The 12,832-nt window shown below is 39.2% G+C and overlaps 1 protein-coding gene across 4 annotated transcripts in view; it reads right to left on the bottom strand.

Annotated features, from left to right (window-relative positions):
• LOC126353875 (phospholipid-transporting ATPase VD) overlaps positions 1-12,832 on the bottom strand; it is a 357,121-nt gene that overhangs the window by 96,632 nt on the left and 247,657 nt on the right. For all 4 annotated transcript variants that reach the window (XM_050003064.1, XM_050003065.1, XM_050003062.1 and 1 more), the window contains exons 5-6: positions 10,774-11,024; positions 10,325-10,474 (exon numbers count right to left, since the gene is read on the bottom strand). In XM_050003064.1, coding sequence (XP_049859021.1) covers positions 10,325-10,474; positions 10,774-11,024 — 401 coding nt within the window. The remainder of the gene's footprint in view (positions 1-10,324; positions 10,475-10,773; positions 11,025-12,832) is intronic.

The raw sequence follows: 12,832 nt of genomic DNA, 5'->3' as shown, positions 1-12,832 counted from the left end.
AGGTGCAGAATACATGAGCCATCATCCTAAGGCCATTACAGTATCACTGACACTAGCTGCAAATAGAAATACTAAGAAAGAGAAGATCTTTCTGCTCAGCAAAGAGCAACAAGAAACAGATTTCGGACTACTTGGGCAGTCAGCACGAAAATATCATCTTCAGTGCTAACAACGTTGAGTATTAATGTAGAAAGTTCAAGAGTACTGTGCAATATGCTTTAGACATGTATGAGTCAAGCAAAGCAGTGAGTGACGTTGAACACATAGTTTGACATCCAAGTTAGAAAACTGCTACGAAAGCAAAGAGAGCTTCATTGCAAATTTAAATGTACTCAAAACCCTACAGACAAACAAAAATTATATGCTGCCAAAATTAGCATAAGGAGAGCCATGCATGAAGAGTCCCATGAATTTGAAAGTAAAATTCTGTCTACTGACTTGACAGAAAATTGAACAAAATTTTTTACTATGTTCAATCATTAAACTGATAAATGTCATCTGTCCAGATACTCTGTCAACATAATGGCATTAAATGGAAGAAGACACAGAAAAGGTTGATATACTAAATGTCTTTTTCCAAAACTGTTTCACAGAGGAAGGTCACACCATACTACCTCCTTTAAATCATCACACAAATAACGAAGTGGCTGATATTGAAATAAGTGAGCTTGAGATACAATAACAAGTGAAATTACTCAACAGATGGAAGGCCACTAGTCCTGATGGGATACCAAAATGATTCTACAGCAAGCATACAAAACAACTTTCCCCCTCTTCTAGCAGCAGTGTATTGTAGATCTTCGGAGCACTGAAGTGTTCTCAACAACTGGAGAAAAGCGCAAGAAATTTGCATTTTCAAGGACTGTCCAACAGATGCCCAGAACTACAGGCTTACAGAGGGTGTTTGGAAAGTAAAGCATCACAATCTTTTTTTGATGTTGTTATAGGTCACAGAGCAGTCAGACTGACTGGGGAGGGTGGGGGTGACACTTTGCTTTGCAGAATAGGATGCTTAACTTCCTTTATGCTCTTGGAGGGTTAGGACAGCTTCTTCTGTGAACCTCCAAACAGTGCTCACATCGAACTTACGATGGAGAAAACTTTAGAGCATCGCTATGCAAAAAAATCTTGTGTGAAGCTGCCGGAACCTTGGGAAAACTTAAGGAAGTCTTGAGGATAATTGCCTTTCCAGATAAGAGTCAAATAGGTGGAATAATATGTTTAGTGAAGGTCGGGAAAAATTCGCAAACGAGACTCGCGTGGGACACCCATCAACATCCCAAACAGACGACCCTGTGACTCGTGTGAGCCAGTTACTGAATTCAGACTGTTGAATGAGTGTTCACTTCAAGTTGGAAATATTAGACTTGCTCAGTGTTACAAGGCAGTGCTCCAGAGACTGAATGACAAAAGATCGCTCGCGTCCGAAAGGAGTTCCGCACATCATGGAAACCACTTCATGACAACACACCAGCTCCCATCACCTTTGTTGTCATGCACCGTCACACCTGTACTGGTGTGACATCAGTGCCACAGCCTCCATACAGTCCTGACCTGATCCCAGCACAATTCTTATTCATTGGAAGAATCCTCATGAAATGTACTCCATCAACAATGGAAGTAGCTTATAGAATACTTGTTCAACCAATACTTTAATATTGTCCATCACTACGGGGTCTGCACCAGATAGAACTGATAAAGGAAGTAGAGAAGACACAAAGAAGAGCAACACACTGCTTTACAATTTCATTTAGTATGCACTGAAATGTCACAGGGATTATCACTGAAGTCCTGGGACAGGAGCTCCACAGTGGCATTGTGCATCACAGTGTGGTTTATTGTTAAAGTTCCAAGAATGAACATTTCTATAAGGGTCAGCAAATATATTGCTTCCTCCTACGTATATCTTCTGAAAAGACTATGTACATGAAGTTAGGAAGATCTGAGACCACGTGGAAACTTACAGATAATTGTTCTTCCCATGAACTATTTGCAACTGACACAAGAAAGGTGGTGAGGGTGATTTGAATTACTATCAGGTGTCCTACAGAAGCCCTGATGAATGTCACCAACAGCATAATTATTGCCTTAACCAGCCTGCAACCATGGCATGATGCACGATTCGAGTAGCCATTCACCTGTACGACAGCCTACCTGGACACAAGCGTCGACCATGACCTAAGAGCAGCTTCAATAACTCCACCACTCACAACTCGAACACATTACCAGTATAAAATGCGAGAATATTATTTAGGAAGATAATATTCTATGCAAAATAAATTAGGAATAAAGCTGACCTTAACATCATAAATTAAGAAAAATTTAACTGCTCTGAATAACTGTATTTATTTGTTTACTCAATTCAGAAAGCCATACAAAACTCTCAATTATATAAATGAGCAGTATTATGAGATACTGCTAAAGTGACAATTTATGTAATTTGCCATTTTCGTAGTTCACACAACTGAACAAAAGAGGAGAAAAATATAAGACCTATGACTAGAATAGGACAACAGCAACAGCAACAGCACCACCTTCAGCTTCCATCAGCTTTCCATCCCTACATGACTCACGGCAGCATGAAGAGCAGCCAATTGTGTGTTCTCATCCACGGTCAAATTGTGTCAGTCCTTTGAAATATCCTTAATGGACAAGGGTGTCCCTGAATTTACTACCACCTGAACTTAGCCTGTTCAATCATCTCCAGCTGGGCCAGTCTGAAGTACCTGCAGATGACAGACACTTAGCAAGTCTTACCCATGTTTGAAGTTGATCTAGTTACCCATAGTTTTTCTCTGGCAGCACACCATGGCATAGTACTCGTGTCAAAGTGAGGAAACTATTACTGTATTTTAACCTATATCTTCATGGCCAATGGCCACAATTTATGGAGAAATTTAGAATGACTGTTTTAAGAATTCCGCACCGTCAAACATGTTACATTATTGCGCCTCTCAGGTACTGTGCTAATAAACAACTCCATTAATTTTCAAGTGTAAAACCGCTCAATGAAAATAGACAAAACTGTCTGCACATGAGGCTTGTTAGAAAGCTGTGGTAACATCCAACTGAATCACTGGATGGTATGCACAGACTGCTTAATTCAAACATGGCTTAAGGCTGTCTCAGGTTGTCTGTGGGGCTGTGAAAGAAATTCCATTTAATGAAAACATCTTGCTTAGTTACATGCAACCTGAATTTGATACCAGACCCATATTGCACTTTAAGTTAAAGATATGATTGGGAAAGGAATAAAGAGGCATGCCACATCAGGATAATTACATAAAAATTATGTGGTTCTGGGTATCCCATCCGTAGCCTGTAGCACACATTACCCCCTTCACAAAAATGATTTGTTTGTCCTAGGTATGCCCTTTGTAAGGGGAAAGAGGAATTGAAGAAAGCACATGTGGTATGTTAGTAGGAAGAGTCATTTTCAGAAGACGGCTCAAATTTTCTTCATACAATGATTCTGCATATCTTTTCAATCAGAAATATTCAGCAACACACAAGCATTCACACACAGTGAATGGGAACGATACAAATGCATTGATATGCTTACTTGGAAAGGGGATGGTGAGAGGAGATGCCTGCAGAAGATTATAAGAGAAAGGAAAAAGAACTGGTTGGGACATTCATTGAGAAGGAAGTGCTTGTTATCAGATGCTTAGGAAGGACTGGTTTGTGGGAGAAGACAGAGGAAGGAGGAGATACAAGATGACAGACAACATAAAGGGAAGAGGAAATTATGTGAATCTGAAGAGGATAGCAGAAGACTGGGCAGCCTGAAGAACTACCATGTGAAAACCTGCCTTTTGGCAGAATACATGATGATGATGTAATGGCCCTAATGCTTCCCAAATTTTCATGCACTGTTACTTGAAATTGCAGCTGCTCATACACACAGCAAACATACCTTAAAACCTTACACAACCCAATGAACAAAACTGAGCAAGGAAAAGAAAAAATCCAATGTCTTATTGATAGAGTTTGTGAATATTTGAATATATTTGATAATTGAAGATCCAAACTGTCACAAAGATGATGCTGCCACAAACCCATCAGATACATATGGAGTGCCCTCAACTAACACATGACTAACCTTTACGTCCCACTCTGTTTTCCAAGATACATATTTCTCACCTATTACAGCTGACATAAATATCAACTGACCTGATCCACAGCAGTGATCATAAGAATCAGTGCCATAGTAACTCTTCAGTTGTCACAGGGATCTGTCATATTTCAATCGTAAACCTTACTGTTCCGCCACATAAAATGATCATTTCAGTATCCTTGCTGGACTCTGACATCCAGATTGAGATCAACGCACCAGAGTTGACAATTCATTGCTGTTTGGTTTTGCAACTGCACCAGAGGTGGCATGGGCTTTGAATTAGTTGGAAAGACCCTCTCGTTGCACAAGCTTGGAGTAAATTGTGTCGTTTCCTTGTCCAGTAGTGTTGATGTTTCGGACTCTTTCGATCACAAACATCAATTCTGTACATAGTTACTCACTTGCATTTGTTTTTTTCTCTCGGTTTGCTGTGTGGCTTTGTTTGTATGCTACTGGTGGTTCTTGGCTTCCAAAATTTTAGATTACTGTTGATTTATACTTTGGAATTTGTGTACTATTTGCACCATCATCCATTCAGTCCTGAAGGCCACTCAGTGTTTCTGAGCGACTCCTGGCACTGCCAGATCTGAGTAGTGTATTACTAAAGTATCACCACATGAGTATCGTGTGGATAAACTCATACTGATGGATTAACAGTTTCTACAGCTTTGGCAGCATCAAATAACATTCACGAACAGCAGCAGAAACAGATGCAGAAGTTGCTGAAGGAAGATGTGGAGCTGATTCGAACCATGAGCATGTAGCCACTGGGATGGGAATCTGCGGGGCAGCCTTCACCTTTGCCCCCAGAGGTTTTTGTACCTATAAAACATCTGCGAAATGTTTACAAAAATGTGTGTGCAAATGTGCCTCTTGAACAAAGTGATATGTACGAGAACAATGGAGAAAAGAATGTATGCTGGTGTTAAAATGTTAAAAATCTTTTCTTGGATTATGCAGAATACGCATTTCACCTCATTCAGAGAAAACAAAGCCTGTATTACAGCAAATGACACCTGATTATGAAAGCATAGTGTCCAAAACGCATTGTGTACTTAATAAAACACAAAAAGTTGTGACTGAAGGTGTTTTTTAATTCATACTTCTAGTGTACTGAATACAGTCACGTTTTAAGCTGTGAAAAATGGATAAAATTTTAAGGACACTAGTGTAAATTTTCTCAGTAGTGTTTCTCAAAAAGGGCATCACGGTCCCTCCAAGGGTTCCCATTATAGGTCCCGAAGCAGCTCCGTAACACTTACATGTTGTTCGAACCTACTGTTAACGAATCTAGCAGCCTGCCTCTGAAGTGCTTTGATGGCTTCCGACAATCTGACCTGGTACGGATCCCAAACATTTGAGCAGTACTCAAAAACAGGTCATACCAATGTCCTATATGCAGTTTCCTTTAAAGGTGAGCCACTCTTTCCTAAAATTCTCCCAATAAACTGAAGTCGACAATTTGTCTTCCCTACCACAGTATTCATATGCTCATTCCACCTCTCATCGCTTTGCAACGTTATGCCCAGATATTTAAATGACTTGACTGTATCAAGCAGGACACTAGCAATACTGTTCCCGAACATGACAGGCTTGATCTTCCTAATCATCTGCGTTACCTTACACGCTTCCACATTTAGCTAGCTGTCATTCATCACACCAGATGGGAATTTTTTTTAAAGTCATCACCTATCTTCCTACAGTCACTCAACTTTGACACCTTACCATACACCACAGCATCATCGGTAAACAACTGCAGATTGCTGCCTACCCTATCAGCCAAGTCATTTATGTATATCCAGAACAGTAGTGGTCCTATCAAGCTTTCCTACAGCACTCCTGACAATACCCTTCTCTCTGAATAGCACCCACCATCGGGGACAACATACTGGATTCTATTATTTAAGAAGTCTTCGAGCCACTCACATATCCGTGAACTTATTCCACATGCTCATACCTTCGTTAAAAGCCTGCAATGGGGCATCATGTCAAATGCTTCTGGAAACTTAGAAATATGGAATCTGCCTTTTGCCCTTCATCCACAGTTCTCAGTATATATGGTGAGAAAGGCAAGCTGACGAGTGATGCTTTCTAAAACCATGCTGGTTCAAGGACATAAGCTTCTCTGTCTCAAGAAAGTTTATTATATTCGAGCTGAGAATATGTTCAAGGATTCTGCAGCAAATAGAAGTTAGGGATATTGGTTTGCAATTCTGCAGGTCCATTTTTTTCGCCTTTCTTATATACTGGAGTCACCTGTACTTTTTTTCCCTTTGCTTGGGTCTTTGGACTGGACAAGAAATTCATGGCAAATGCAAGCTAAGTAAGGGGCCAATGCCGCAGAGTACTCTCTGTAAAATCAAACTAAGAGTCCACCCAGAAGTGGTGATTTATTTTCTTTCAAATCATTTTGTTGCTTCTCTATGCCAGATGTGCTTATTACTATGTCGTCAATATGGGAGTCTGCTAGATGGTCAAACGACAGTGTGTTTGTACAATTCTCCTGTGTCAACAATTTCTTGAAGGCGAAATTTGAAACTTCAGCTTTCGTTTTAGTATCTTCAACTGCCACACTAGACTGGTCAACAAGGGGCTGAATGGAAGCCTTAGACCGCTTTGCAATTTTACAAATGACCAAAATTTTCTAGGGTTCCCTGCCAGATCTTTTGCTACGGTGTGATAGTGGTAGCTGCTGTATGCTTTGCTCATACATCTTTTCACAGATGCACAAATCTCTACTAACCTTCGCTTGTCGTCTTACTTCAGTAGAATCTGAGGCATTCTGCCAATGCTATGGAATACAGCACCTCATCACCTACTTAGAAGTAGATACCCTTAATGAAGCCGCTTAAATCAGTCTCTGAAGACAAGTTGTTTGGTCCACACTGTATATCAGGCAGTTTCGTTTCAGAGTATGCTGATATAATAGCTCCATACCTAGCAGTCAAATAAAATTTCTCACTCGCAGGAAGACTGCTAAGTTGCCCAAGTCACACCAATACCTAGGACAGGAATCAGGAGTAATCAGCTGAATTACAAACCCATATCACTACCATCAGTCTGCAATAGGATTTTGAGAAATACGCTATGTTTGAAAATTATGAATTAATTCATAGAAAACAAACACAACTAGCTCTTTATTCATGTAATTAATGCTATCTAGAGGGGCTGTAAAATAGATTCCAGAGTTCTATACTTCCATAAGGCTTTTGACACAGTTCCTCACAAGCAGCTTTTAATCAAAGTGCATGTCTATGGTACACTGTTTCAGTTACATGACTGGGTTCATGATTCCTGTCAAAGTTGTAATTGATGGAAGGTCATTGAGTAAAACAAAACAGATATCTGGTATTCCCCAAGGAAGTGTTACAAGCTCTTTGCTGTTCCTAATCTAAATAAATGATTTAGGAGACAATCTGAGCAGGCCTCTTAGATTATTTGTACACAATGCTTCATTACCATTATGTAAAGTCATTATATGGTCAAAATAAATTGCAAAATGATTTAGAAGAGATATGTGTATGGTGCAAAAATTGGAAGTTAACTCTAAATTATGGAAAGTGTGAAGCCCCCCCATATGAGCACTACAAAAGAATACACTAAATTTAAATTACACGATTAATCACACATATGTAAAGCCTGTCAACTGAAATAAATACCTAGGGAATAAATTTATGAGCAACTTAAATTGGACAGAAATTCATAGATAAAGTTGTGGAGAAGGCAAACCAAAAACTGTGTTTTATTGGCAGAACACTTTGAATATGTAGTATCTTCTAAAGAGACTGCCTATACTACACTTGTCCGTCCTCTTCAGAAGCACTGCTGTCTAATGTAGGACCATACCAGATAGGACTGACAGAGGATATCAAAAAATTCAAAGAAGAGTAGCTTGTTTTGTATGATCATGAAAACAAGGCTAGAGAGTGCCATGAATATGATATGCAAGTTAGGATGGAAATCTTCTGAACAAAGTGTTTTTCCTTGCAGTGAGATTGTTTCATGAAATTTCAAACAACAACTTTCTCCTCTGAATTCAAAAACATTTTGTTTATGTCAGCCTACACAGGGAAGAATGATCACTGTAATAAAATAGGCAAATCAGAACTTGAACGGAAAGATTTAATTGTTTGTTTTTCCCATGCACTTTTTGAAAGCAGAACAGTAGAAAAATAGTTTGACGGAGGTTTAATGAACCTCAGGCACGTAACTGTGAACTGAGGTATAATCATATAGATGTAGATTTAGATGAACTTACTGCAATCTGTACCATGAGGCCCAACCCCAAATTACACACCCTGCTACGAGCAAGTTACCACTATGTGGGATCACACATTTGACTGGAAGCCCGATTGGACATCAGCAATCATTCTTGGACACAAGTGGCTCCAAATGTCCTCACTGAGGCTGAGCAGGAGTGCCTGATCTGTCACCACAACAAATGCAGAAGCCATCCCCATTCTTCAACCCAGCACAGGGGACCAATGGGACCTCCAACATCACACTACCCACAACCATATTTTTAAGCCCTCCCCACAGAATGGCAGTGCTCCCGGTTCCCACCACCACCACCACCACCACCACCACCACAGACAGGATGTCATTACAAGGCCGGCCGCAGTGGTCTTGCGGTTCTAGGCGCGCAGTCTGGAACCGTGCGACTGCTACGGTCACAGGTTCGAATCCTGCCTCGGGCATGGATGTGTGTGATGTCCTTAGGTTAGTTAGGTTTAAGTAGTTCTAAGTTCTAGGGGACTAATGACCACAGCAGTCGAGTCCCATAGTGCTCAGAGCCATTTGAACCATTGTCATTACAACATGCATACATGCCACCATTAACGCGGCAGCAGTAGCAGCTGCAGCAGCCAACGATCGAACCAGCACAGGACTGCCAACCCAAGAGGGTTGAGTCACTTCTCCCAACATAGCAATAGCCAACAGTCAATGCTGAAATAGCATCAAATGGACTAGTCATAAAATGGAAAGGATGCCATAGGGATTTTCAACTCCGGAATTTGGATTGCTGCTGGTTCCACTGGCGAAACAGTGGGCGAAACATAGGTCTGGTCATTTTCGACGCTATGCACCTATTACAGTGGGGAGAGATGTGGTACTCTCGGTGGACTTGGTTATTAAGATTAAGCGCTGGTTATTCAGGGCAGTGTGGGCTTCACATTAGCTGGCACGACAATCTGGTGGTACAAAAGCAAGGAGGGAAGTGTACACCGTTTTCTCATTGAACTGTGTTGTGTTGTTGATTCCAAAGTTTTGTGATCACCGACATTATTTTGCATATAATCACTCACTTGTTCTTCGTTTTTCTCTTTGTCTGCTTTGCAGCTTTCTTTGTACACCAGTGATGATTCTTGGCTTCCACATTTTCCATTTCTCTCGGTTTGTTCTTTTGAATTTGTGCACTGTTTTTGTCACTAATCACTTGTTTTGCATTACTCTCGATTTGCCCTTTCATATTTGTGTTCTGTTTTCATCATCAACCATTCACGGTCACTCAAAAACCTACCCATGCACTCCCCTATCTAGACTGAGTGTGTTTTTAAGAAATAAAATAATGAATATGATTTTAGTAAAACTCTTTAATTATTATCATTAGCATTTTTTTTAATTTTTCATCTGTGTTCAGTTATATGTTAAGTATATGTACCTGAATTTGTTGTTTCCTATTGCATACCTTAATTTTCATTTGCGTATTTTAATTTGTATGAAAGGCATTGTAGTAGATAATTTATATCATAAATAAAAATTTGAGTAAATAATTGAAACACATGGACAGACTTAAAATTATTACATACAAGATATCCAAATCAAATAAATACATTATTCCCCTATATGTATTGTTGCTGTAGTCAAACTTTGTCCCCCTCTACTACCGTTACCACCAAAACTTCCCTCGATGACCAAATCTACTAATCCTTGATACCTCATGTATCAAATGATACCTCTGTTATCACATTGCACAACAGATTAGTTTTCTCTTCAATTCTGTTCAGTATCTATTCAAAAAGTATCTGAAGTACCCACCTAACCTTCAGCATTCTTCTGTAGTATCACATACACAGAGAGAGAGAGAGAGAGAGAGAGAGAGAGAGAGAGAGAGAGAGAGAGAGAGAGAGAGAGAGAGACCACGACCACCTAGCTACCCCGCGTGGCAGTGCTTTTATTTACAATCATTTATGTGGTGATACTCACTTGGCCCAGCTCTTCTGGTATGTTCAATGCACGACACTCTATCCTTTTGTTAGTTTCTGGGTCATACAAATTGACATCATTATGAATATGGTACACTTGTATAAGTTTTGCCATTTCTATTGTCACATAAAGTGAGAGTGGTATCATTATCTGAAAGGTAAGATAACAGTAATAATAAATGGCATGATCTACTTACACAGAATATATCAACATCAAAAAGACATAATGAGAAATTAGGGGTCATTCAAATGACTAAACCACACAGATTCTCAGACAGAATTATGTATGGCTCAACAAATCGAATTTTTGTCCACCTTAATGTTCTACAGGAGAAACATTGGTATTTGAATTTATGTACAGGTTCCATAAATAAGGCAATAAATACAGATGCATAGCGAAACATCTTAAGAAACCTCACAAATGTATCCAAAAGTGAAAAAAATTATTACCTGCAAAATTATAACAAAAGTCCAAAAACTCAAAATGCCTTCAGTTGTCGAGTTCTGCATGCTAGGAATAAATGGTGGCACTGATATACCATCATACGAAGACAACCACAACTTGCAGCCAGCAGCACCAATTACACACAGGACAATGAGAATAAGAACACACCAAATAATATCCAGATTCATTTGGCGTTCCAGGTTGGAGCGTTTGTACCTAGGCCCTCCATTATTCAACATTGCTTTAGTTTCATGTCCTGAAAAAGAACATTTTTTGCCCTCTGGTAGAATGGTTATAGCCATCAGTACAGTAAGTATATTGTATTAACAGCTTGAAGATCATTGAAACTTTAAATCCAATGTTAACACCAAAATTTCTATAGCTACGTGTACAAGCACTTAGATCTGTGGACTTTTGTACCAGTGTAATAAATTTTCAAAGGTAAAAAATTAGCTATCAAAATTTGGGATGAAAGACATACAACAGCAAGACAAGTGAAGAGTTCTTTGAAAATGACACAAATTTCTTTCAGGAACATTTTCTTCACTACTAGAGAGTTACATGTTGTTATGTGAGTAATGGACATTGTTTCCAGAACACTTATTTTGTGAATGAACATCTCCCGATAACCCTGTACTTCAGTTTCCCTGACAACCAGCTACACAGATAGGAAATGACTAGTAGTGGTACAGGGTATCCACTGCCGCGCACCATACATTTAACATGTTTAAGGTGCCCCACTCCCTCATAGCCCCCCACCTAAATAAATTACAGAACTTAAAAATGTATGAGACTGAATTTGGGATGCGAGGAAGACAAATAATTTCAATATTGAGAAAAATGGGACACTAACCCTCAACTGCCAAAGGTAGAAATTTAGAATATCCTTATTATTGTACTGAAAACTTTGTGATAAACTGCATCTATGGAAACTAGTTTTGCGAAATTGATGTGCTTCAAAGAGAATTGACTCCCTTATTGACATTACAGCCCAAGCTATCAAATACTTTAATATGACTGTAGATTGTTTACAGATCACACCAAACAAATGAAAACAAATATCATCAGAAAAATGACATGCAATATCTGTTAGCTGAAATGACTCTTGTAGAATTATAAATTAATGGTGAATTTTGGAGAATTTTGTAAACTGGGACCTGACATTTCAAGATTAACTTTTTTTTTTTTTTTACCTACTGCACTGCACTGCATTCTCTCTCATACCATCAATGTACTTTTTCGAAGTAACAAAAACAACATGTGTGTATTTAGTCACCACACTGTGTATGACATTTGAAGATAAGATAGAAAGCAATGAAAGAAATTTTGCACTTCAGTAAAAAATACCACAATATGATGAAATGCTACAAACAGAAATATCGGTCCATGCACGACAGTGCACCTACCAACATGTTCCAAAAACCACAAGTGAAAACACAGTAATATCTCAGGTTCTGCTGATCACAGGGATAAGGGGCCAATTGGTTTGGCTAGTCCATGGTCTAATGATCTGTTGGAAGAATGGGCATACTGCAGCTATCTTACAGTACAGGGTCACAATTTCCTCCAGATCAGGCAAATTGAGCAAATCAGTTGGTTCTTTTATGTTAGGTGTAGTCAATGGTGCACCTTAGGCAGCTTATAAAGTACTATTTGTCCATCGGCAGTTCTTGAGAAAACCCGAGACCATGATTTTTGAGCATGGAAAGTGCCATTGTGAAGGAGGCCACATTTTTACTGTATGTTACTAACATGATGTTCTCGGGGAACCTTGAAACTACTCAGTATCATTATCTGTTATAGGGATCCAGAGGTTTAAAGTTAGCATACTTATGCACATAATATCCAGTCTCAAATGTAAATGCTGTTTTAACTAATGTAGAGAACACACAGCAAGGGTTCTAGAGTCATCACAAGGGTTTTGAGATTATCACAAGGATTCCGACATCACCGAGCAACATTTTTAGTCAGCATTTCTTCATCAATAAAACTTAATGATGTACTGTCTTTGTGTAATGCACACTTCAAACGTATGTTAAATATGCCCAAAAGGGTACTGCGGTG

Source organism: Schistocerca gregaria, chromosome 3, assembly GCF_023897955.1.
Source record: "Schistocerca gregaria isolate iqSchGreg1 chromosome 3, iqSchGreg1.2, whole genome shotgun sequence".
In the NCBI taxonomy this organism is placed as follows: Eukaryota; Metazoa; Arthropoda; class Insecta; order Orthoptera; family Acrididae; genus Schistocerca; species Schistocerca gregaria.
This window is presented reverse-complemented; position numbering and strand designations above follow the sequence as displayed.